The 25,001-nt window shown below is 45.9% G+C and overlaps 2 protein-coding genes across 3 annotated transcripts in view; one reads left to right on the plus strand and one right to left on the minus strand.

The window, feature by feature from the left end:
* Positions 1–1,023: 1,023 nt before the first annotated feature.
* The window catches only part of PC (pyruvate carboxylase), a 101,658-nt gene continuing 77,680 nt past the window's right edge, over positions 1,024–25,001 (plus strand). The window contains exons 1-3 of one of the 2 annotated variants that reach the window (XM_043925535.1): positions 1,024–1,121; positions 1,513–1,652; positions 5,536–5,572. The gene's annotated coding sequence lies outside the window, so the exon portion shown is untranslated. The remainder of the gene's footprint in view (positions 1,122–1,512; positions 1,653–5,535; positions 5,573–25,001) is intronic. The other variant, XM_043925526.1, reaches the window with a different exon arrangement.
* LOC122708910 (60S ribosomal protein L22) lies at positions 24,017–24,497 on the minus strand. Its single transcript, XM_043925733.1, has one exon. It carries the CDS (start codon positions 24,464–24,466, stop codon positions 24,080–24,082), a length of 387 nt encoding a protein of 128 aa, XP_043781668.1. The 5' UTR covers positions 24,467–24,497; the 3' UTR covers positions 24,017–24,079.

Below are 25,001 nucleotides of genomic sequence, written 5' to 3' on the forward strand. Positions count from 1 at the left end.
AGGCTGACAGAGTTAGGTTCCAGTTGATCCATTGGTTGAGCACCTGGGGGGTGAGGTGTTAAATCCCGCAAAATAGCTCAGGAATGTGCTTTAGACTAATCTTTATCATTGAAACAAAACTGGAAGTTTACAACTGATTTATTATCTTTGCTGTTGTTAATTCTCTTACCTGATAACAGTGTTTGCACCCTTAAGAGCATTATTGCTGAGATCTGTTCAGGGCCGCATTTTTTTTTTTAATCATCTATCTTCTTTCATGGGAGGCAGTAATTTTGGTTTGTTTTGGTCACTTCTGCATCCTCTGGTTGGCACAGAGCCCCATTTTGGAAACGTTCTGTTCGACCAAGCCTTCTAAACTCTCTAGATCCTGAGTGGCCTCGATATACAGACTAGGAAACTGAGGCTCAGAGAAGGGAAGCCACTTGTCCAAGGTCACACCGAGACTCCTCCCCATTACCATCACCCCCACCACACCACAGCTGCTAAAAGACACAATCACATCAAGTCGTGTGGCACAAGCGCCATTTCCTTCCCCCTGCCCTTCGCAAACCCTTTTTCTTCGACTTCTCCTCCACCCACTAGCGCGCATCTGAGTGTACCCGTACCCCGAGCCCGGGTGCTGTCTGTTATGCTTGCGGCTTTGGTAGACACGTGCTACTCGGGTGAATGAATCGCATGGCCCCACCCCCGCCGACAGCCAATCACAGCCTGTCAAAGCATGGCCACTTCCGCCTATTGCGGGACGCGGCGGGGGCCTTGCGGCCCACGTGGGGCTCTGGAGACAAGGGAGTAGGCGGTGGTGTACCAGGGGCGGGCTCCCCCAGCCTCGTCACCAATCCAGTGGCCCGCTGGGGACGCGCGGGGAGGGGCTAACGTGGGGCGCCAAGGCTTAAACGTGACGGGCGGGCGGGCGTAGGGAGGAGTCCTGAGCAGGGGAGCGGTGAGTGACGGAGGGCGCTGTCCAATAACAGGAGGGGTTGGGCTGCCTGAGCCAATAGGAAGTCCGTAAGGCGGGACTGGGACTGCAGCAAGTTCGGTTGCGCGGAGACCGCAGCTGTTCCCTGTCAGTGGAGGCAGCGGCCGTAGAGGCGGTGGCGACGACTTGCGGCGGCAGCGAGGAGGTGAGTGCCGGCGGCGCTGTGCATTTCCCGCTTCCCGCAGCGGGTCGGAGCGGGTGGGCGTGCGCCGGCGCTGCCGCGGGGGACGCTTATGTAAGGGTCGCGCGCGCCAAGGAGGCGCGGGCTCCACGAGTGACGGCTGGAGGAGACGGCGGCGGGCGGCGCGCGACGCGGCGCGACGTGCGCCGCCCCTCCCCTCCCCCTCCGGCGGGGGACTGCCTGCGCGAGCCCTCCGCCCCGCCCCGGGACCCCTCCTCGCGGATCCCTCGCCCCAGTCCTCCCGGCCCGCCAGCCGGCGAGCATCCTCCCCGCGCGGGCACCGCCCGGCCTCGTCCGCCCCGCGCCCAGGGGGGCCACTGGCGGCCTTATTCCTGCTCTCGGGCCCATTTTGCAGATGGAGAAGCTGAGGGCACGGAGCCCTCAGATGCCTCGCGCGAGGTCCCTGAGGGTTCGAACCCAGGTCTGTCAGAATCCGGAGCCCAAGTGTCCCCCGTCATACTGGAAGTTGCTCAGCTCTGAAGAAAGCCGTGGCGTGTAAGGAGAGGGTTTTCCGTGTTCCGAGTGCCTGCACTCTGCTTCCCATAGGGTCCTCCTAGTAACCCCTGGGGGGCATTCTTATAATTCCACTTAGTTGCAGAGGTGGAAGCCTGGGGCGCTCAGAGGCAGTGATTAGGAGGAGATGGGGCTGGGCTCAGTCCGTTATTTCTACAGCTTTCAGCAGTCTACGAAGTGCAGTGAGTAGCATCTGGGCCTCGGGCAAATGCCCTCCTGGGCACGCAGGCTGAAGCCCCGTCGGGGAGGACCTGCCATACAGGTTCCTCCCAGCTTGTCTTGAATTGTGTACTCTGAGTGAGTTCTTTCACTTCTGGGGATTCCTTTCCTCATTTCACAAGTGCTGGGGCCAGGTCAGGTCCCTCAGCCCCTGGCACCTTTGAAATTCTTAAAAATCTGATTTTTAAGAGAGAAAGAGAACCCCATTCTTTGAGAAAACTGAGGCTCACAATGGTAGCAATATTTGCCAGATTATAACCAGAGCCTCCCCAGTCTTTACCAAGAGGTCAGCCTTCCCCTTGCTCCCTTACCCCCTGCACCCGCAGCCTTGGCTTCCCCCTCACTCTTCCCCTGCCTGTGTTGGAAACACTTGCACTGGGATGGATGTGGTCAGCATTTCTACCCGCTTGCAGCTACAGCTTTTCTGCTTGCCCGCTCTTCATCTAAACTCTTGAACCCTTGCTTGCATTCTCTGCACACTTGTCATGTTCAGAGCCCTAGACTGGGTGCTGCATGAACCAAGACCTGGGAGATGTGCCCCAGAACTGCCAACAAACTGGTTGGGGGAGAGGAAAAGAAACAGAACGTAAGCAGCCAGTCAGCATGCCGTAGATGTTTGTGGAGAGTGGGTGTGGGCGAGGTATGGCCCAAGGAGGACATGGAGGAGGAAGTTTTGTAGAGGCTGGCACATCAGGGTGAGAGACACCAAGGCCAGGGAGAGGAGGACTGGACTGGCTGGAGGCTGGACAGGCATGGATTGGGGAAGGCTCCATGGAAGAGGTGAATTGCGAGCCTTTTGATTTCGCTGGGGCCAGCAGTGAAGAAGCAGTGATGGATTCGAGCGGCCAGGGTTTTACGATGAAGTAGAGGTTAGTTTTAAGTAACTAGAGCCTCCCAGAGGAAGGCTGAGGAAGGCGGAAGGAGAGCGTGGAGGAAACAGGTAGGGGTTCCCAGTAGAGTGAGATGTTCGGTTGGTCCCCGAACCTCTGCAGGAGACATAACAAGGTGAGGACGCTCGCTAAGTCAGAAGTGCGGTTGTGTCCAAAGGCGCCAGGGTGCTTGGCCGGGCTCTGAGGGCCCAGAAGCAGCGGGCCTGAGCTACAGTTTGCTATGTTTGTATTCTAACAAGCAGCCTGTGAGCAGACGTCCTTCTGAGAAGTTTCTTAGTGGCTGCTCTGCCTGTCCTGAAGGAAAGGGCTTTGCTCACTGTGGTTGCTCAGTATCTGTTGTTTAAATTAGGCGGCCATTCAGGCTTTCCCCAGTTTACCCCAAGTCCCCTCTGCGCCTTATCTCTGTCTCTTTCTTTCCCGAAGCCTGCTCCAGTTCGATCGACTGTCACCTCCAGCGTCACTGCTCAGAGAGGTCTGCCGTGGCACCAGCCCGGTGGGTCCCTGCTGCCTTCAATGCGCCTGCACGGGCGGCTTGCCTTTTTCTTCCTTTCTGGCCCTCTGCCTTCTTTTCTTCTGTCTTGCTTCCAGAGCCCTGGGTGCTGTGATCGGTGCCTGTCCTGACACTGCTCCCCGGGGCGGGGGGACTAGGGCTCTGCGGGACTGCAGACCGAGGTCTCGTTCCAAGTTGCAGCCCATTCTGGTGCTGCAAGGATGATTGTCACAAATCAGAGGATCTGGGCGGAGGGCCTGGGCAGCCCCGGACCATCCACATCCCTCTCCAGCACCCTTCTGTGTGAGTGGGACACTTCATGCACCTCGGAGTTGCCCTTGAGGACTATGGGCCTTCTCTCTGGCTGCCTCCCAGGAGCATCTTACTCTTCTGAGCGGGCCCTCCTCCCTCCATCCGGAAAGTGTGCCTGTTTTGGGGGCTAGTTTCTCTTCCGGAGACGTCCTTCACAGAAATGGGGCGTTTTGCCTGCTCTCTTTGAAGCTTCACCTGGGCCTGCTTGATCCTGTCTTCCCTTCTGTCCTAACTGCCTCTAGCCTCAGCTGTGGAAACTTTGCCAAACTGTCAAAGGAGTGGGGCCTGATAGTGGAGGATGGGAAGATGACGAAAAGAGGAAACCATGCCCTCTTACTGAAGGAAAAGGCGGGACCCCACCTCCTGGGCTCTTTCTTCCACTTGGCCCCGCAGGTACCCTCTTCTGCCTAGCCTCATCTGAGACGACTCGCTGCTGCCCCCTCCTCTGCTCTTATTCCTGGTGACCTTGTTCTCTGCAGGCCTTTTCCTCTTATCTTGTCCTGGCGAAATTACTCTTCAGACTTTTCTGCATTAAGCCTTGCTGAATCTATTGAGTTGAACCTGGGTTCTCTCTTTTAATCATAATGATGATAAATAATGATTTCTTGTTATAATAAAAGCCAGCCTTTGTTGAGCTCTTACTATGAGGTGGCAGGGACCTTGCTAAGCCCCTTTTATGTATTATTTATCACAACAACCCTACAACAAAAGTACTGTTAGCTCCTTGTTTACAGATGAGGAACCGTGGGTGCATAACTCCCCCAGAGTCAACCAGCTTGCAGAGGGCGCAGCTGGGGTCCGCCCCACGCTCTCCAGGCTCAGGGTACCTGCTTGGGTCCATCTCATGTGTTATCCTGTTGTTAACCTCTCTTAGCTCGCCCCCAAAAACCTGCTTTTTGGCACTTGGGGAGCAGAGCCTGTGCCTTCTGGCACGGTGCCCTGTGCAAGGTATGTGCTCAAGAAGTATTTTAATGAATTGAAAGCCCCAAACATTCATTTTCAGTCTTGACATAATCTACCGAGGCAATTGCTTTTCTCGGAATACGGCCTTAGTTCATCTGATGGTGCATTGGCCTGTGTCTCCATTTTGCTCTTTCCTGACCTGTTGTTAAAGCTGACGGACAGGTGTGTCATTCAAAAACAAGTGGTCAGTCTGTAAACTCCAGAATGTGGACAGGAGCCACTATCTGGGCTCCCACGGGTCCAAACACAGGGTATGCTCTTCGTGTGTGCGCGTGTGTGTGGAGTGGACGGGGGAGGGGTGCTGCTCTCTGCAGGGAGGGATGTGAGGACATAGTCAGGGAAATAGGAGACGTGATGGTTTCTTCGTTTGTGTGTCAGGTTGCAGAGAGAGACAGGAACCAAACTCAGAGAACCCGGAGGGGAGGCAACTCCTAAGGACTGGAGAAGGCTCTGCAGAGAAGATAGGACTGGGGCTAGATGGAGTGGGCAGGAGGACCAGGCACTTCAGATCAAAGGAGAGAAGTTTCTAGAACTTCCTGTTCTTGTGTAGGGGGTGCCAGAAAAGAGCTTTACTTAAATGCTTCTTACTGGGCCCATCGGCTAAGGTCTGAGCGCGTCCTCTGTACCAGGCGGGGTGCCAGCACTTGGAGCGTGTGTGACCTCCTCAGCAGCTCTCTGACCTGGGTGGAGGTGTCACTCCCATTTCACGGAGGAGGAGACAAGCCTTGAGTGGTCCTGGGAGTGGGTGGCAAGGCAGTGGAGCCCAGGCAGCTGGATGGCAGAGCGCGGGTGCTCTCAGCCCTGTGTGGCCTGGTGTTCCCCCCCCACCCCGCCCCCAGGTACCCCTCCCTTAGATCAGGGGGCGGGCCGGGGGGCGGAAGCACAGCAGCAGTTCTGCTCTGGGTTCTAAGTGTGTGCTCCTGTCTCGCCTGGGTTCTCTGGGGAGCAGTTGGAGAGAATCGGGGTAACACTGTCTTCTTCTTTTATTTAGATAGTGCCTGCCTTCCGAGAGCCGACAAACACTGAGGGTAAGTCCTGTGCCTGGATCCAGGTCAGTGGGATGTGCGCGGGTCGTCTCCAGGAGCAGCCGCTGTAGATGTCAGCGGCCCTGGCGCGTCAGTGATCAAGCTCAGTCAATAAAAAAGGCCAAGAAGTCCGATTTTTGGAAAATATAAGCAGTCTTTGTCTGTTCCCAGCGCTTTTGGTTTTCTTGGTTTTCACAAGACCACGGTGTCTGGCTCCCTGCTGGCCCCAGTTGGCAGCTAGCCCACCTCAGCAGGAGGCCCAGCTTCTGGAAGGGTGTGGCTCAGGAGGCCTGTGGGGGGAGTGGGGTGTGGCTCCTCAGGACCTCAGGAAGCCCCCCTGTAGGGCCAGGCAGCCTCTGAGGAGACCCCTTGAGTCCATGTGGAGGGCAGGCAGCTGGGCCGAGGGGCCTGGGGAGGCTGCAGGGGGTGGCTCTGTTGGCTGGCTGAAACAGCACTGGACGCATGTCCCCAGAACGATGCAGGCGGGGGCAGTGGACTTGCCCCTTCTTCCCCGTGGCCCTCCGTGTGGCAGCGTGGCCCTGGACAACCTCCTGCTCTTAAGGTTGCCCCTCCTGCAGGAAATGCCACTGATTGCTCTGATCCTGGTGCCTCTCCTCAGCTTGAATTCCGAAGTCAGTGGGCTGGGGGCGCCCTTGATGGTCTGAGAGGGCGCCCTGGCCGGGCATGGTCCTGGCTCCATGCAGCAGCCCGCCTGCATTTCAGACGCTGATATGCCTCCCCGCTCCACCCAGAGGCCGGCCATCCGCTGCCCCCGTTTCGCAGCCAGGTTCCTGGCTCAGGGACCGTGTTGCCCAGAGCTCAGGCCAGTGCTCAGTGTGGGGATTCCTTTGCCCAGGGATTTTTCTCAGATGACCCTTCAAGACCCATAAGCTATTCTCCATCCTGAGATTTTTCCATGTCCTCACATATCCTAGGTCTTGGGCCAACAGTGGCTGTTTTCCACCCTGAGATGGCATTTGCTTGGAGAAGCGGGCTGAGTGTTAAGGCAGATGGTATGAGTGGAAATGCCCCTGGACCTTTGACAGACTCCACCCTCCACAAACTTCCACTGCCCTCTTCTCTCTGCTCTCAGCCTTCCGTCTTGGCTGACAGAGTTGAATGTTGTCACTCTTACTGGCATCCCTGTGAGGAGCAGAGGAGCAGCTGGGTGACGATCCCAAACCACCTCTCTTATGGAACTGAGAAATGGGGGCCTAGAGGAAGCTAATGAGCAAAATCCAAGATTCTGACCCCTTTCTTCCCCCTCCCAACCCCCCACCAGAGTGTCATCTTTTATTGTGTGTCTTCCCCAAATCCATCCATTGGAAAGTCGCCAGGAAGGGCCTTCTTCTCCCAGATCATCTAATTTGTTAAAGCTTGCTTGGCTTCTCAGTCCCCGCATCCTTCCTGAGTCCCCAGAGCTTTGCTTAGTTACCGTAACTAAGACTCTGCCATTGAAGGTTCCTGCCCTCCCCTGTCCTCCTCCTCTCGTCTCCTTGGTGATCCTGGAGGGTGGTGGATGTGGCTTTTTTTTTATGCCAGGAGGCATAACTCCTGGTCATCTCAACGTGCCCACATTGCTGCCATTCCTCACCCGCTCATCCTGATTTGCCTGCAGGCCAGGGGGAGGGTGGGGCAGGCTGGGATGTCCAGGGCTGCTTTAAGTACATTTCCACCAGCTGTGTGTTGCAGTGGGGCCAGATGCCACATGCTGCAGCTCCTCTCCTTGTTGACATCCTGGCTGACGCCTCGGGAAAATTCCACGGTCTGGCTGTGCTGAGTCATGCTTTGTCTCTGAGGATGTATGTGTCACCTTTCCAATGCCTGTCACTGGTCAGCCCAGGGTCTGTCTGCAGTTACCATGGACTGAGATTGTGCTGCTAATCTTTTCGATTTGCCCATCACTGTATGCTTCTCTGAGTGCTTTTTCTAACGTGCTGTTTTATCAATACAAAATTTATTAATCTTAAATCATTCATAATAAGTAGATTCTTTATCCTGGAAAACACTCCTCTCATGAATGAGGAAACTGAGGTTTGGAGGGACTAAGTGACTTGGTGAGTTTTGGGTGACTGGTGAGTGGCACGTTGGGGTAAGATTTTTTTTATCCCCTTACCCTGGGTTTTTGTATAATGCAAAGATTTTTCAGAAGTAACTTTGGTTGAAAAAATTGATTTTCAGTTTGTTTAAGCCACAGACTCAGAAATCTCATTCTTCCTTTAAGGGCCAGTCTTTTACATCTAACTTTTAAGTGTAGCCTACAAATCTTTCTGTTCTATTTGTGATTCTAGAACATGTTCACAATCATTTTAAGGGGGTTTGGGTTAACACTAGATCTATTTGCAATCTTAACTCATATGAAGATTTTAAGTTGAGTTTATGAATTATATTCAGCTTCCTTTAGTTAATACTTGCAGTATTCTGATTAACAAAATCTTCCATATTCCTGTAAATCTAATAAACTGACTCTTAAATTTTCTTATACATTCCTATACCGTTTTATCTTATTTTTTTACACAGCTTGATTGAGGTATTTTTAACATAAAAATTGCACATATTTGAAGTGTACCATTTATGTTTTGACATATGCATACTCTTGTGAAATCATGAGCACAGTTAAGATAGTGATTGTCCAAAAGTGTCCCTTGATTATCCTTCCCACTCACTCCTCTCTGCTTCCCCCATCTCCAAGTAATCACTAACTGCTTTCTGTTATTATAAATTAGTTGGCACTTTCAGGAATATTATGTAAGTGAACTTGTATAATATGTATTCCTTTTTTGTCTGGCTTCATTCACTCAGCATAATTATTTTGAGGTTTGTCCGTGTTGCATGTATCAACAGTTCTTTCAATGGCTGAGTAATATTCCGTTAGTGGATATTCCACAATTTGTCTGTTCACTTGTTATTGGTCATTTTAGTTTCCAGTTTTTGGCAATTTTAAATAAAGCTTATATGACCCTCTGTGTACAAGTCTCTGTATGGTCATATACTTCCTTTTCTCTTGGGCAGAGGCATAGGAGTGGAGTGGCTGGATGGTATGGTAGGTGTGTGTTTAACTTAAACTGCCGAGCCATTTTCCAAAGTGCTTGTGTCATTTTACATTCCTACCTGCAGCGAGTGAGCTGGTCCCTCCATCCTCACCAACTCTGGAGATGGTCAGTGTTTTTCATTTTAGCCATTTTAAAAGGTATGTAGTGGTATCTCATGGTGGTTTCAGTTTGAATTTCTCGGGTGACTAATGATGTTGAGCATCTTTTCATATGCTTACTTGTCATCTGCTAATACTGATTTTAAACAGTAAAATTCCAACTTAAGAGAGGAAAATATGCTCCACTACAGGGCAGGGCATTAAGGGCATGAAGATAGTTGAAACCTAAGCCTTAAAAAAAGCATCTGACATGGTGATTTCAGCTCTAAAAATGTCGCCTAAGGTATAATGGGACAAGCACACAAACATATTCAGCTGTTCAGACCAGCATTTTTCTGGCAAAAAGAAATGTGAAACTGGTACTTCCCTGGTGGTCCAGTGGTTAAGATACTGCACTTCCAATGCATGTAGAGGTTGCAGGTTCAAACCCTGGTTGGGGAATGAAGATCCAACATGCCGTGCAGCTAAAAAAAAAAAAAAAGACTCTTTAAGGGCTTTCCTGGTGGCTCAGTGGTAAAGAATCTGCCTGCGGTTGACAAGGGACACCAGTTCAATCGCTGGCCCAGGAAGATTCCACACGCCGTGGAGCAGTTAAGCCTGTGTGCCGCAACTACTGAGCCCGCCCCGATGAGAAGCCCACCCACTGCAACTAGAGTAGCCCTTGCTCCCCACAACTAGAGAAGGCCCAGGTGCAGCAATGAAGACCCAGCAGAGCCCGTAAATAAATAAGTAACTCTTTAAAAAAAAGTGAAACCACCAAAATGTACATGAGAAAAGGATTGCGACGTATGTAATCTTTTATTGCATCATACAGCGCAGCTTGAAAAATAGCCCACATGCCCTTATCAAACTGTGGCTCTGATCTGTTCCCACAGAATAAGAGCCGTGATGCTTTTACTCGAGACAGGTAAAACAAGGTGTAGAACACCTTAATTTTGGTAATCTGGGAATGTTAACACCTCATTTGTTATTTGGAAATGTTATTCCAGTTTTTTTTTTTCTGGATGCTGGGATTATAAAACTATGTGTTAAAAAAATTTGCTGTGTCTTTTAAATCAGAGTTTTGAAAAATTTAGAGCAGTGTGGCATTTGTAACACTATTTAGAGCTTAAGACCAAGTACAGAGTATTTAAGTATCAGAGTTCTTTTACCCATATATATTTCAAAAAGTTGTTTAGGGGGATGAAAACCTCTTTTTAAATGCCATATGAGATATAGATTCCTGGGGAATGGTGTAATAAGGATTTCTGAAAGATACTCCTCTGTATAAGAAAAGAAAACTGGCAAAAACTGGCAAAATCAGCTTGTTCAGAACTCTAAATTAACCAAAGGCTTGCAGCAACCCAAGGTACATTTATTCAAGAAAAATGGCTGAATCTTATTTTCAACAAAAAATTATGAGACATGTAAAAACAAGAAAGAATGGCATGTACAACAGGAAAAGATGCAATCCATAGAAACCATCCCTTGAGGAAACTCAGACCTTGGACTTTAAACAGAAGATTTTAAATCATCTGCTGAAAAATATGTTTAAAGAACTAAAAAAAGTATGAGAACCGTGCCTCACCAAATATGATCAGTAAGTGATAGAAATTATAAAAAAAATTCTGGAGTTGAAAATTATGATAACTAACGTGAAAAAAATCACTAGAGAAGCTCAACGGCAGAGTTGGGCAAGTGGAAGAAACAGCAAACTTTGTTTGGCCTTTTTTTTTTTCTTTTTTAAAGGCCTTGCCATGCGGCTTGTGGGATCTTGGTTCCCTGACCAGGGACTGAACCCACACCCTTAGCAGTGAAAGCGTGGAGTCCTAACCACTGGACTGCAAGGGAATTCTCAGGATCAGCAAACTTGAAGATAGGTGTATTGAGATTAAACACTGAGGAACAAGCGGAAAAAAGAGTGAGGGAAAAGAAACAGAGCCTCAGACATCTACAACATACACATGATGGGAGTCCTAGAAAGAGGGTAGAGCAAAAGGAGCAGAATGAAGTTTGAAGAAATAATAGCCCCAAACTTCTCAAATTTGATGAAAAACAATAATTTAGGTACCCGAGAGGTTCAGTGAACTCCAAGCAGGATAAAATTAAAGAGATTCACACATAGACACGCCATGATCAAAGAATCTTGAAAGCAGAAAGAGATAAGCAATTCATCAGAAGGGCTTTTTTTTTTTTTAATGATACAACCACTTTAATTAAAAAACATTTTGTCGTCATTCCACAGCACGTGGTTTCCTGACCAAGAAACATGTCAATATAGTCCCTAAATGACAATTACTCAAGCTACTTTCACACTTAACCTGTAGGAATTTCTTTACCAAGTTCCCTCTGCAAGTACTTTTAGAAATACCTAAGGAGTGCTTGTTGTGTGTTCCACAAAACCTGGGACATAGTTGGGGCTCAAAAAATACTTGTTGAATGAAATCTACCTGGATTACTTATTTTCTTGGCCAGCTGTCTATTTACTCTTCTTCATGTAACCTAGTTCTACCTGTCTCAGAGCTGTGGCCTCTTTCCTCATACTGTTGATATTTTGCCTTCAGATCTACACAAACAGATCTATCGCATAGCTTCTCAAAGTACATCTTTTGAAAATACTATCAGATATTTCACAAAGATTTTACTGAATGCTTGGGAATAGCAGAATGGAATTACAACATAGGAAAGAAAAAAAAAGTTTTTTTTTTTTTCCCGTAAAGGTGAATTTAACCTTTACCTCTGGAAAAATGGAACAACTACTATCATCTGCTAACGACAGCCTCACTCTTACCCGCTGGCCGTCAAGTTTCAACAAATACTGGGATCTAATCTCAACTAGCGTATCCCAGGATACGATGGAACCCACTGCTGATGTTCTGTTGCTTTTGTTGTTAATAATTTTCCTTATAGTTTTATTCTTTATTGGACATTTCTCCCCGGGACAGGTTAAGGTCATGGTTTCATTGTCATGGATGATGGATCAGAGGTTCGGGGCGGGGGGGCGGTCCAGAGACTGATGTAAGAGGCAGAGTCGTGTTTGGGAAGCAGCAATTCGGATTCCTGGCCTTGAGTTCTTCCTGCTGTCCCAACAGAATATCAGAGTGTGATGTCTCAGGTCTGAGAAGACCAACCTGAAACTCTCCAACTTCCTATTTGATCTCTTGATCAATGTTGGCTGCTTTTGGCCCCAAAGCCGTTTGTTGTCACTTGGACTTGTGGGAGTCCACTCAGGGCAGGGATCCCCCCCCCCGCCCCCCGCCCCCCGCCATGTTGCCCAAGACCTTACAGCTTTCCTCAGCTGTTCTGGATTTTGACTATTTTATTCTAGTCGGTTGCTAAACAGCTGTTTTTGTTTTTGCTGATCCAAACCATCTTTCCATCGCTTTTTACTTCTGGTATTCTTAAACAGCAATTTCAGTATTTGGCAGAATAAATCTCCCGTGATCTAATCTTGACTTTTTGCAATTGACTGAATGGTTTAAGAAAGGCGAAAGTTGGTACTGTGCATTATCCCAAGGAGCTGTCTGTTCCCTCCTCAGGCCTTTGCTCAGCATCTGTGGCAGGCACAGCTGCTGGACGCTGTAAGGCCACAGAGCATCTGACGACATGGCCCCAGCCGAGGTGGCTTGTTCTGTGGTTGAGGAGAGAAGGATGTGTGCGCCGGAACCGAACTCACGCTCGCTCTCGTGGTGACTGGTTGACGAGAACAGTCACGGTTTCCATTCACTGAGCGCGGTTTCTGTGGCCAGTGAGATGCTAAATGCAAAAACGAGTGTAGAAAATTACCAGGGGAGTGGCATGGCCATGGCTGAGCCAGGGAGCTTGGGCTTAGGCTTCCCCACGTAGCCTGTCACTCTGGCGACTTCCCTAGGCTCCGTGAGCCTTGGTTTCCTCATCTAGAAAATAGGGGCAAGAAGACCTTCCTCGTGGGCTGTTGGTGGGAATGTAAATTTGTACAACCACTGTGGAGAATCTCCAGTGTGGAGGTTCCTTAGAAAACTGAAACTAGAGCTACCATATGACCCTGCAGTCCCACTCCTGGGCATATATATCTGGAGAAAATCATGATCCAAAAGGATACATGCACCCCACTGTTGATTGCAGCACTGTTTTACGATAGCCAAGAAATGGAAGCAACCTAAAATGTCATCGACAGAGGAATGGATCAAGAAGATGTGACACATATACATACAATAGAATATTACTAAGCCATTAAAAAGAATGAAATCATGCCATTTGCAGCAACTTGGATGGACCTAGAGAGTGTCATACTGAGTCCAGTAAGTCAGACAGAGAAGGAGAAATATACGACACCCCTTATATGTGGAGTCTAAAAAAAATGATGCAAATAAACTTACGAAACAGAAAGAAACTCACAAACTTAGAAAACGAACTTTTGGTTGCCAAGAGAAGGGATAGTTAGGAGGTTTGGGAAGGTCATGTACACACTGCTGTATTCAAAATGGATAACCAACAAGGACCTACTGTGTAGCACAGAGAACTCTGCTTAATGTTATAGAGCAGCCTGGATGAGAGGGGGGTTTCGGGGAGAATGGATGCATGTATACGTATGGCTGAGTCCCTTCGCTGTTCACCTGAAACTCCCACAGGATTCTTAATCAGCTATTTCCCAAAACAAAGTGAAAAGTTTAAAACTTGAGAAAAAAAAAGACCTTCCTCAGGGGGCTTATTGGAGGGATTTAGTGAAATAACGTGACCCGACGCTTAGTGGACGCGTCCTGGTGGTGGCTGTGTGGATGGGGCCCGTGGAGAGCAGAACACGTGAGGCCAGGGACCTGCAGGCTGGGGGCACTGGGTGGGAGGAGAACTGTTCAGGAAGGATGTCTTGGGAGAATTGGCCCAGAGTCCCATCTGGGTCGGTGGAGAGGAGGACACGGCACCCAGGCAGTGGCACATGGAGCAAAGTCATGTGCTGAGAAAAGCCAGGCTTTGAAGGGGTGATGCCCCCAGCCTCACTGGCAGGAGGCAGGCGATGGATGATCTACGAGGATGGAGATTTGTGTCTGCTTTGTTTTCCACTGAACCCGCAGGACCCTGGCACTTAGCTGACAGAACGGATGCTGTTGGGGAGTAGCGAGCATCAGGGCTGGGGGTTCTGTGTGTGCCCAGCTGCCTGTTGGCATTTTAGGTGAGAAGCCTTGGAGATGCTTGAGCTGGCGACCCCTGCTCGCCCCCACCCCACCTCGCCCCCACCCCAGCCCCCCAACCAAAGGTGACTGGGATTTTGAGAAAACTCTGGCAGCAGTGGGCCAGTTGGCCTGGCATGGGGAGAGGCAAGAGGTCAGGGTGGGGGACCAGCTCTGAGAGGCCATTGCTGCAATTCAGACTTGCTGTTGCTGCCTGCTTGGACCAGGGAAGGGGTGGCGATGGGAAGGAGGAAGCGAACACAAAAGAATGGTTTTCATGGGGCAGAGTGGAGAGAGGACTTGGAGAGCTCTAATTTGCAACTCTGCCTCCATCCTGAAATGCTGAGCAGGAAAAGCAACCCATTCATACAGTCAAAGGACTGACGTCAGGGAAGTGGTCGTTGCTGCTGTTCACTCACTCAGTGATGTTCAATTCTTTGCGACTCCGTGGGCTGCAGCACACCAGGCTTCCCTGTCCTTCACTGTCTCCCGGAGTTTGCTCAGACTCATGTCCATTGAGTCGGTGAAGCCCTCCAACCATCTCGTCCTCTGCAGGGGAAGTGGAAAGGTGTAGAAATAGGGAGTTGGAATGGGGTGCCATTTTTGGAGATGAGCTGTTAAGCCCAAAGCAGAATTCCCTGAGCAAACTGAGTTTTCTTGAGACCAGAGTCTTTCTCTCCAGTGGGCGGATGAAGGACATTTCTGGGGCAGAGGGTTTTGGATTTGGAATGTAGCCATTCCTAGCAGCCCCATGGCCCCAGAGGGACGATTCAGTCACTGCAGTTTTGAGATTTTTGTCCCAGATCAGCCAGCCCAGCAGAGTAAACTCAAGTGGCTGATGGGACCCCAGTCAGGGGTCTTTGATGGTGTTTTTTACCTACAACATTTCAGACACCAAATGTGTGCTGTTTTTTCCAATGCCAACAAATTCTCTGACATAACTGGGTGATCTACACTTTAGTTTGGTTCTGATACTGACCATCTGGAGTTAGTGCAGATACCACAGGTTAAGGGTTCAGTCCCACAAGACTGTCCCTACTTCAGTCACCTGTATAGTTACTACTACCTGTACTTCTGACCAACCGGTTATAAATAGGGGATTCCCACCTAGGTTTGATAATTTGCTATAATGGCTCATCAGTTCAGTTCAGTCACTCAGTCGTGTCCGACTCTTTGCAGCCCCATGGACTGCAGCATGCCAGGCTTCCCTGTCCATCACCAACTCCCCGAACTTGCTCAGACTCACGTCCATCGAGTCGGTGATGCCATTCAACCAGCTCATCCTCTGTTGTCCCCTTCTCCTCTGTAATGGCTCACAGAACTCAGAAAAACACCTTACTTATATTTACTGATTTAATTTAAAGGTTACAAATAAACTGCCAGATAAAGGGGTACTTTAGGTGAGGTCTGGAAGGATCCAGGCATAGGATTTTCTGTCCGCATGGAGCTGGGGTGCCTCACCCTTCTGGCAGTCACCAACCAGGAGGTTCCCAGAATGCTGTTGTTTAGGGTATTTGTGGAGATTCCTTTGTGTGGGCATCATCAGCCATTGGTGTCTAACTCAATCTCCAGTTCCTCTCCCTTTCCTAGAAGTCTGGAGGTAGGGCGGAAAATCCAATCCTCTAATCACATGGTTGCTTCCTCTGGCAACCTGCCTCCATCCTGAAGCTGTATCTAGGGGCTCACCGAGAGTCAGTGTGTTAGCATGAGCGCAGGTGGTTGAAAAGGGGTTTTGCGAATAACAAAAGATGCTCCTCTCACCTCATCATGCAGGAAATTCCAAGGGTTTTAGAAACTCTTGCTCCAGGAACCTAGGACAAAGACCAAATATGTATTTTTTATTATATCATAACATCACAGGGTCTTTGTGGGATTCTGGGCTTGGATGGGCTGAAGTTGTACCCTTGCTGTGAAATCTTGTGAGATGACAGAGGAGCTTCCAACTCTGAAACCTGAGATTTGGTGAAACAGTTACTGATAAGGCGAAGGAAGCCCAGGTGTGACCCAGGTAACAGCCAGAGGCACCACCCTTGAACCTGGTAGAGTTTTTTAACAGGTTACCAAGCAGCAACCCAAAGGATTAGGACTCGACTTAAAAAAGTTTTATATTTTAGCTCAGTACTACTTGTGCCTGGTACAAATGTCTAAATGTATAAAAATGTCCTTTTGCTTTCTCTTCATTATAACCCGGTTCAGCTCCTTAGAGCTAGTTAAAGTGTCTTATCTATCCTTTTAGAGATGATGTGGCCATTTAAAATAGAAGTATATTTCCGTTCTTTTTTCCTCCTACATCCTCTCTTTGCCTGTGTGCTTTTCATTAATCAGTGTATCTTGGAGATCTTCCCATATTAGGACAGATGTCTGCCTCATTCTTTAACAGCTGTGTAGCATTCCATAGTTTTTTTTTTCTTTTTGCCATATGTTTATTGCAAAATATATCACACAGAAGACTTTTTTTTTTTCGGCCACACCACTGGGCATATGGGATCTTGGTTCCCCAAATAGGGATGGAACCCACATCCCCTGCATTGAAAATACACAGTCTTAAGCACCGGACCACCAGGGAAGTCCCCAGAAGACATATGTTAAACAAGTACACACACACACAACAAAATAATAAAATGAACGTATATGTTCCCTTCCTCCAAGTTAAGGAATAAAAGGTTGTGACCATAGAAGTCCCCTAAGTGCCCTTACCCCCACAACTATTCTGACTTTTGTAGTAATCATTCTTTGGATTTTCTCGATAGTTCTACCAGTCATGAACAATTTCTAGATAATATATTATTTAGTTGTGCCTGGCTTTGAACATCATAGACCTGGAGTTGTACTGTAGTTTTCTGTGGCTCTGTTCACATCCAGGAACAGATGTGTGACTCCTTGAGTTTTCACCGCTGCGCAGCTCTCCACTGAATGAATGCACTGCAGTGTGCCTGTCGTTCCTGCTGCCAGGAAGCCTGTGAGCCGCTCCCATGTGTTTGCTCTTAGGAATAGCCCTGATGTGCACATTCTTACATAGTTTTTCCAAGCTGTAAACTAGAAGTGGAATTTCTGCCATGTCTCACTCTTCCTGGTTATGCAAAACTATTCAAATGTGGTTGTACTAATTTATCCTTCTTCCCACCAGCAGTATAGAGCCTTGTTTTCTGACCACCCTTGGTGGGAATTTGAACCACAAATCTGTGATGGTTGTCTTGTGATTGCAACTTCTTAGGGTGAGTTTTTTTTTTTCTCCAGCTGCTCAGTGCCAAAGATAGACACTTGATTTTTCGTGCAGGTAGCTTTGGGGCGTGAGGAATAGATCAGATTTATTTCTACTTTACTCATTTTCTGAGGCAGCATCCTTGGAAGTCCCCACATCACTGGAGGTAAGGTCTTCTTTGACCTCCCACCTTGGGTGGACTCTGGGCTCTGTCCATGTGCCCTTTGTTTTTTTTTTTTTTTGAGGGGGGTGAGACACCATTTTATTGAGCACTGGAGAGGGGATCTGCTTAACAGCTCTGTGAACCAGATCCCAGGGGACAGGATACTTCGCTTTACTGGACTTTTGATTCTCCAAGAACCTTTGATATTTCAACCCGTACGGTTGGAAATCTTTGAACTTGGATGAATCAACTTCCCATCTTAGTCCTTACTTCAGGTGTTCATGAAATGCAGCTGAACTAGTGGATGGTCCATGTGCCCTTTGAAACTTTGAAAGCTGAATCACAGGTTTGCCTTGATTCTGCCAGGGCCCTCAGGGCAAAATATCAATGTTTACTTGCCTGTCTGGGTTTCTGTCTCTGTGGAGATTTTGGTCCAAGTGATGTTCCTTATGTTCTTGCTAACTTGTCTATGCTTTTAAGAAAAAAAAAATTAAATGTATATACATAAAGGTACACATGTATTTTATCTAGCATTTTTAGTTGTTTTTAGCAGGAGAGATGAATGGTTATCTAGCCCAGGTAGAAAATCTTTTATTTAACTTTAAAGCAGTGCTTCTGAGATGGAGTCCCTAGGGATATGGCTTCCATTTTCGTTGGTCTTCGGGTTTCACATTTGAGAATAAGACTACCAGCATCACAGTGATGTTTTGGAGGCGGTTTGGGCTGTTTCATCAGAATTGCAGTACATTGATGCTTGGGTCTGGCCAGGTAATCTGACTCACTCATTTCAAACTCACGTGACACTGATTTGTCTGAGAGGCCACTTTGTGAGTTTATAATGGACGATGGAATCCCTGGGGTCTGCCCCTCTTGGTTTTGCAGACATTTGAACTAGAGATCAAATTGTCAACATCCGTTGGATCATAGAAAAAGCAAGAGGATTCCAGAAAAACATCTACTTCTGCTTCATTGACTACACTAAAACCTTTGACTGTGGATCACAACAATCTGTGGAAAATTCTTGAAGAGATGGGAATAGCAGGCCACCTTACCTGCCTGATGAGAAACCTGGATGCAGGTCAAGAAGCAACAGTTAGAACCGGACATGGAACAACAGACTGGTTCAAAATTGGGAAGGAGTACGTCAAGGCTGTGTATTGTCACCTGCTTATTTAACTTATATGCAGAGTCCATCAAGCTCTGGGAGACGGTAAAGGACAGGGAAGCCAGGTATGCTGCAGTCCCCGCGGTCACAAGAGTCAGTCATGCCTGAGTGACTGACAACAGCAAATGCTCATTCACATATTTTAATGCTGGGCTGGATGGAGCATAAGTCAGAATCAAGATTGCTGGGAGAAATATCAGTAACCTCAGATATGCAGATGACACCACCCTTATGGCAGAAAGTGAAGAGGAACTAAAGAGCCTCTTGAAGAAGGTGAAAGAGAGGAGTGAAAAAGCTGGCTTAAAACTCAGCATTCAAAAAATGAAGATCATGGCATCTGGTCCCATCACTTCATGGCAAATAGATGGGGAAACATTGGAAATAGTGACAGACTTTATTTTCTTGGGCTACAAAATCACTGCAGAAGGTGACTGCAGCTATGAAATTAAAAGACACTTGCTCCTTGGAAGAAAAGCTATGACCAACCTAGACAGCATATTAAAAAGCAGAGACATTACTTTGCTGACAAAGGTCTGTTTAGTCAGAGCTTTGGTTTTCCCAGTAGTCATGTACAGAGTGAGAGTTGGACCGTAAAGAAGGCTGAGCGCTGAAGAATTGATGCTTTTGAACTGTGGTGTTGAAGACTTGAGAGTCCCTTGGACTGCAAGGGGATCAAAACAGTCAGTCTGAAAAGGAAATCAACCCTGAATATTCATTGGAAGGACTGATGCTGAAGCCGAAGCTCCAATACTTTGGCCACTTGATGCCAAGAGTCGACTCATTGGAAAAGACCCTGATGCTGGGAAAGATTGAAGGCAGGAAGAGAATGGGACGACAGAGGATGAGATGGTTGGATGACATCACCGACTCGATGGGCATGAGTTTGAGCAAGCTCCAGGAGATAGTGAAGGACAGGGAATCCTGGCGTGGTGCAGTCCATGGGGTTGCAAAGAGTCGGATACGACTGAGCAAGTGAACAGCAACCTCTGTGCCAGGTGGGTCTTGCCCAGGGCAGGTACACCCTAGCACTCTCGATGTAGACAGAGCTGCGTTTGAGAGCAGGACAGCACAGTTATTAATAGAACAATGTATCAGTGATTTTCAAAATGAAATTATCCTATTTTAGTCCCTGGTCCCCTTTGACTCTGGCTGCAGATTCCTATTTTCACAAAATGTTTTTCTAAATATTTTGGCCTTTTGATTTCTGAAATTGCCCATAGTTCACACATTTTTTGCATTGCTGGGGAGATCCGGCTGTCATTCTGCAACTGCCAAATTGATCTTTCAGGCTGACCTGATTCTTGTTCGTTTTTGTATTTCTTAAAAAGCGTTTAATATTGTCCTTTTGTTGCCTGGGGTTTCCCTGATGGCTCAGACGGTAAAGAATTTGCTTGCAGTGTGGGATACCTGGGTTCAGTCTCTGGGTCAGGAAGATCCCATGGAGAAGGAAATGGCAACCCACTCTAGTATTCTTGCCTGGATAATTCCATGGACAGCCAGGCTTCAGTCCATGGGGTCGCAAAGTAAGACATGACTGAGGGACTAACACACACTATGCTGTCTGGATACCGAAAAGGCTATTTATTTATTTTTCCTTTTTTTTTTATTGTGGTAAAATACACACAAACTTCACCCTCCCACCCTTTTTTTTTTTTCCTCCCACCCATTTTTAAGTATAAAGTTCAGTGGTATTAAGTCCATTTCACATTGTTGTGCAACCGACCTCACAATCTCTTCCCATGAACTCTTTTCATCCTGTAAAACAGAAACTCTCTATTAAACAATAACTTTCATTTTCCCCTCCCTTCCAGGCCCTGACAACTATCATTATACTTTCCATCTTTTCATGTGCTTATTGGCCATTTATGCATCTACTTTGAATAAATGTCTATCCAAGTCCTTTACTCATTTTTGAATTGACTTGTTTGTTTTTTTGTCATTGAGTTTTAGGAGTTTCTCTCTGTATTCTGGTTGCATGTGTGCCCAGTCATGTCTGACTCTTTGAGACCCCATGGATTGCAGCTTGCAGGCTCCTCTGTCCATGGACTTTTCATGGCAAAAATACTGGGGTGGGTTGCCATTTCTTACTCCAGGGGATCTTCCTGACCCAGGGATCTAACCCACATCTTCTGTGTCTCCTGCATTGGCAGGCGGATTCTTTACCACTGAGCCACCTGATTATTAACCCTTTATCAGATATATGATTTGCAAATATTGTCTACCTTTCTGGGGATTGCCTTTTTATTCTGTGAATAATGTCTTCTGATACACAAAATTTTAAAATTACATGAAGATGAATTTGTTTTTTCTTTTGTTATTTGTGAGTTTGATGTCATCAGAGAATCCAATGTCCAAAGTCATGAAGCTTCTGTCCTATTTTCTTCTAAGAGTTTTGTTGTTTTGGGTTTTACATTTAAGTTCTTGATCCATCATATGGTATGGATAAGGGTCTAACTTCATCCTTTGGGATGTGGATATCCAGTTTTCCTCACACTATTAGTTGAAAAGACTGTCCTTTCCCTGATTAACACTCTTGGGACATCCTTGTCAAAAACCATTTGACCATACATGTGAGAATTTATTTCTGGGCTGTCTGTTCCCTTCCATTGGTCTATATGTCTATCTTTATGCCAATACCACACTGTAATTGGTTACTATAGCTTTGCAATACTCCAGTTTTATTCTTCTTTTTCAAGATTGTTTTGGCTATTTGTGGTCACTTGAGATACCATTAGGATGGGTTTTTCTATTTTTACCAAAAAATATGCCTTTAGGACTTTGATAGGGATTGCTTTGCATATGTAGATTGCTTTCAGTAGTATTGACATTTTAACAGTATTAAGTCTTGAGGATGAGATGGTTGGGTGGCATCACACACTCTGGACATAAGTTGAGCAAACTCCAGGAGATGGTGAAGGACAGGGAAGCCTGGTGTGTTGCTGTCCTTGAAGTCACAAAAAGTCAGACACAACTGAATGACTGAACAACAACAAAAGTCTTTCAATCCATGAACATGGGATGAGTTTCCATTTATTTATGTCTTCTTTAATTTCAGCAATGTTTTATAGTTTCCATTGTACTAGTCTTTCACCTCCTTGGTTAATTCCTAAGTGTTTTATTCTTCTGGATGATATTGTAAATGGAATTGGTATTGTAATTTTCTTTTTAGATTATTAATTGTTCATGTATACAAATACAAGTGTCTTTTGTGTGCTGACTTTGTAACCTGATACTTTGCTGAATTCATTTATTAGCTCTAACAGTTTTTTAGTAGAATCTTGAATTTTTATATGTAAGATCATATCTGCAAACAGATCTTCTTCCTTTCCAATTTGGATGCCTTTAATTTTTCTTTCTTTACTAAATGCTGTGGCTAGAACTCCTAGTAACTGTGTTGAATAGGGTGGAGAAAGTGGCATCCTTCTTGATTTCAGGAAAAGCTTTAAGTCTTTGACCATTGTGTATTGTGTTTGCTGTGGTTTTGTCATGAATAGAGTTTATTATGTGGTGGCATTTTACTTCTATTATTATTTTGCTGAGTGTTTTTTACCCTGAAAGGGTATTGAATTTTATTAAATGCTTTTTTGCAGCAATTGAGATGATCAGGTGGCTTTCCTTCCCTTTTGTTAATGTGGCATATTACATTGATATATCTTTATATATGCTGAACCATCCTTATATTCCAGGAGTAAATCCTACTGTGTTCTGGTGTATAATCCTTTTAATATGCCTCTGAATTCTGTCTGCTAATATTTTTTGAGGATTTTTACATCAGTGTTCATAAGGGATATTGATCAGTAGTTTTCTTTTCTTGTAGGGTCTTTTTCTGCCTTTGTTTTTAGGATTGTGCTAGCCTCATAGAATGAGTTGGGAAGTGTCCCCTCTTCAATTTTTTGGAAAAGTTTCAGGAGGATTGGTATTCTTTAAATGTTTGGTAGAATTCACCAGTGAAGCCATCAGATCTAGGATTTTTTTTGTTGGAGATTTTTGAATACTGAGTCAATCTCCTTACTAGTTATAGGTCAATGCAGATTTTCTACTTCTTTGTGATTTAATCTTGATGACTTTATGTTTCTAGGAATTCATCCATGTCATCTAGGTGATTCAGTTTGTTGGTGTACTATTGTACATAGTTATCTCTCACAACCCTCTTTATTTCTGTAGAATTGGTAGTAATGTCCCCCTTTTCATTTCTGATTTCAAATAATTTGAGTCTTCTTAGTTTTTCTCGGTTCATCTAGCTAAAGGTTTGTTAATTTCGTTGATCTTTTTCTAGGAAGCAACTTTTGGTTTCATTGATTTTCTTTATTGTTTTTCTGTCATCAATTTCATTTATCTTTGCTCTTAATCTTTGTTATTTTCTTCCTTCTGCTGGCTTTGGGTTTAGCTGTTCTTCTTTTTTTTGTTGTTCCATAAGTTATACAGTTGGAGAAGGCAATGGCACCCCACTCCAGTACTCTTGCCTGGAAAATCCCATGGACGGAGAAGCTTGGTAGGCTGCAGTCCATGGGGTTGCTAAGAGTTGGACACGACTGAGGGACTTCACTTTCACTTTTCACTTTCATTGGAGAAGGAAATGGCAACCCACTCCAGTGTTCTTGCCTGGAGAATCTCAGGGACGGGGGAGCCTGGTGGGCTGCCGTCTATGGGGTCGCACAGAGTCAGACACGACTGAAGCGACTTAGCAATAGCAGCAGCAACAAGTTATACAGTTAGGTTGTTGATTGAGGTCTTTCTTGTTTTTTTTTTTTTTTAATAATTTTGTTTATTTATTTTTGACTGTGCTGGGTCTTCCTTGCTGCCCTCGGGCTTTTCTCTCTTTGGAGCAAGCAGGAGCTCCTCTTTGTTGCAGTGCACAGACTTCTCGTTGCGGTGTATTTTCTTATTGTAGAGCATGGGCTCTAGGGGCTTGGGCTTCATTAGTTTAAGTAGTTGTGGTTCCCAGGCTCAATTGATATGGTGCACGGGCTTAGTTGCTTCGTGGCATGTGGGATCTTCCTGGATCAAGGGTTGAACCTAGGTCTCTTGCATTGGCAGCTGGATTCTCTGCAACTGAGCTGCCAGGGAAGCTGGTCTGTCTTGTTTTTTAACGTAAGCATTTATCGCTATGCATTTCCCCCCAGTGCTGCTTTCACTGCATCACGTAAGTTTTGGTATGTCATGTTTTTGGTTTCATTTGTCTCTATACATTTTATTTCCCTTGTGATTTCTTCTTTGAATAATGGGTTGTTTGAAAATATGTTGTTTAATTTCCATAAATTTGTGAGTTTTCCAGTTTCCCTTTTATTATTTTTAACTTCATCTTGTTATGGTAGGAGAAAATAACTTTGTATGATACGTATATTTTAAATCAGTTGAGACTTAATCAGTGTCGTAATACATGGTGTGTCCTGGAAAATGTCCCATGTACACTTGAGAGAAATGTTGTGTTGTTGTTGGGTAGTATGATTTTTATGTCTATTAGATCTGCCTGGTTTATTGTGTTGTATAAGTCCTCTGTTTCCTCTGGTTGTTTTTATCTATTGCTGGTACTGAAGTCTCTAACTATTATTATAGAACTGTCTATGTACCTCTTCAGTTTTGTCAGTTTTTGCTTCACATATTTTGATGGTCTGCTATTAGCTGTGTAAATGTTTACAATTTTTTTTTTTTTTGGTTGATAAATTTTATTTAAGAACTTATACAAATATTCCCATTTGAGTTTTAATCCTCATCTTCCTCCTCTTCTTCATCTTGATTAATCTGGAAGTAACGCAATTCGTAACTTTCTTTGCTGTTAGCGACTACGCGTAACCAATCTCGTAGATTATTCTTCTTCAAATATTTTTTGGTAAGATATTTCAAATACCTTTTGGAAAAGGGCACCTCGGAAGTTACAGTAATCTTGCTCTTGCTTCTTTCGATGGTTACGACACCGCCACCCAGGTTGCCAGCTTTTCCATTCACCTTGATCCTCTCCTGAAGAAACTGCTCAAAATTGGCGGCATCCATGATTCCATCTTCTACAGGGTGGGTACAGTCCAGAGTGAATTTTAGGACTTGCTTCTTTTTTTTGCCCCCCTTCGCCACAAGCTTTTTCACAGGCGCCATGGCGGCAGCGGAGGCAGAAAGGGCTACAATTTTTATATTTCCTTGCTATATTGAACTTTTTATTAACATATAATGTCCTTCTTTGTCTCTTTTAACCTTTTTTAAGATTTAGAGTCTGTTTTGTCTGATATTAGAATAGCCACTTCTGTTCTGTTTTGGTTACTGTGCATGAAATGCCGTTCCCATCCTGTCACTTTCAACATGTTTGTGTCTTTGGATCTCAAGTGACTCTCTTATAGGCCGCATGCAGTTGGGTCATGTGTTTTTATCCATTCTGCTAGTTCCAGTCTTTTGATTGGAGAGTTTAATCCATGTACATTTAAAGAAATTACTGATAAGGAGGGACTTAAATTTCTATCATTGTGCTGTCTGTTCTCTATGTGACTTATACCTTTTTTGCCCCTCATTTCCTGTGTTACTGTTTTCTTTAGTATTTAGTAGCTTTTTGGTAGTGAAATGTTTAAATTCCTAACTCATTTGCTTTTGTGTATATTCTGTATCTATTTTCTTTATGGTTACCATGGAGATTACATTT

The sequence above is a fragment of the Cervus elaphus genome, chromosome 2, assembly GCF_910594005.1.
Source record: "Cervus elaphus chromosome 2, mCerEla1.1, whole genome shotgun sequence".
Lineage (NCBI taxonomy): Eukaryota > Metazoa > Chordata > Mammalia > Artiodactyla > Cervidae > Cervus > Cervus elaphus.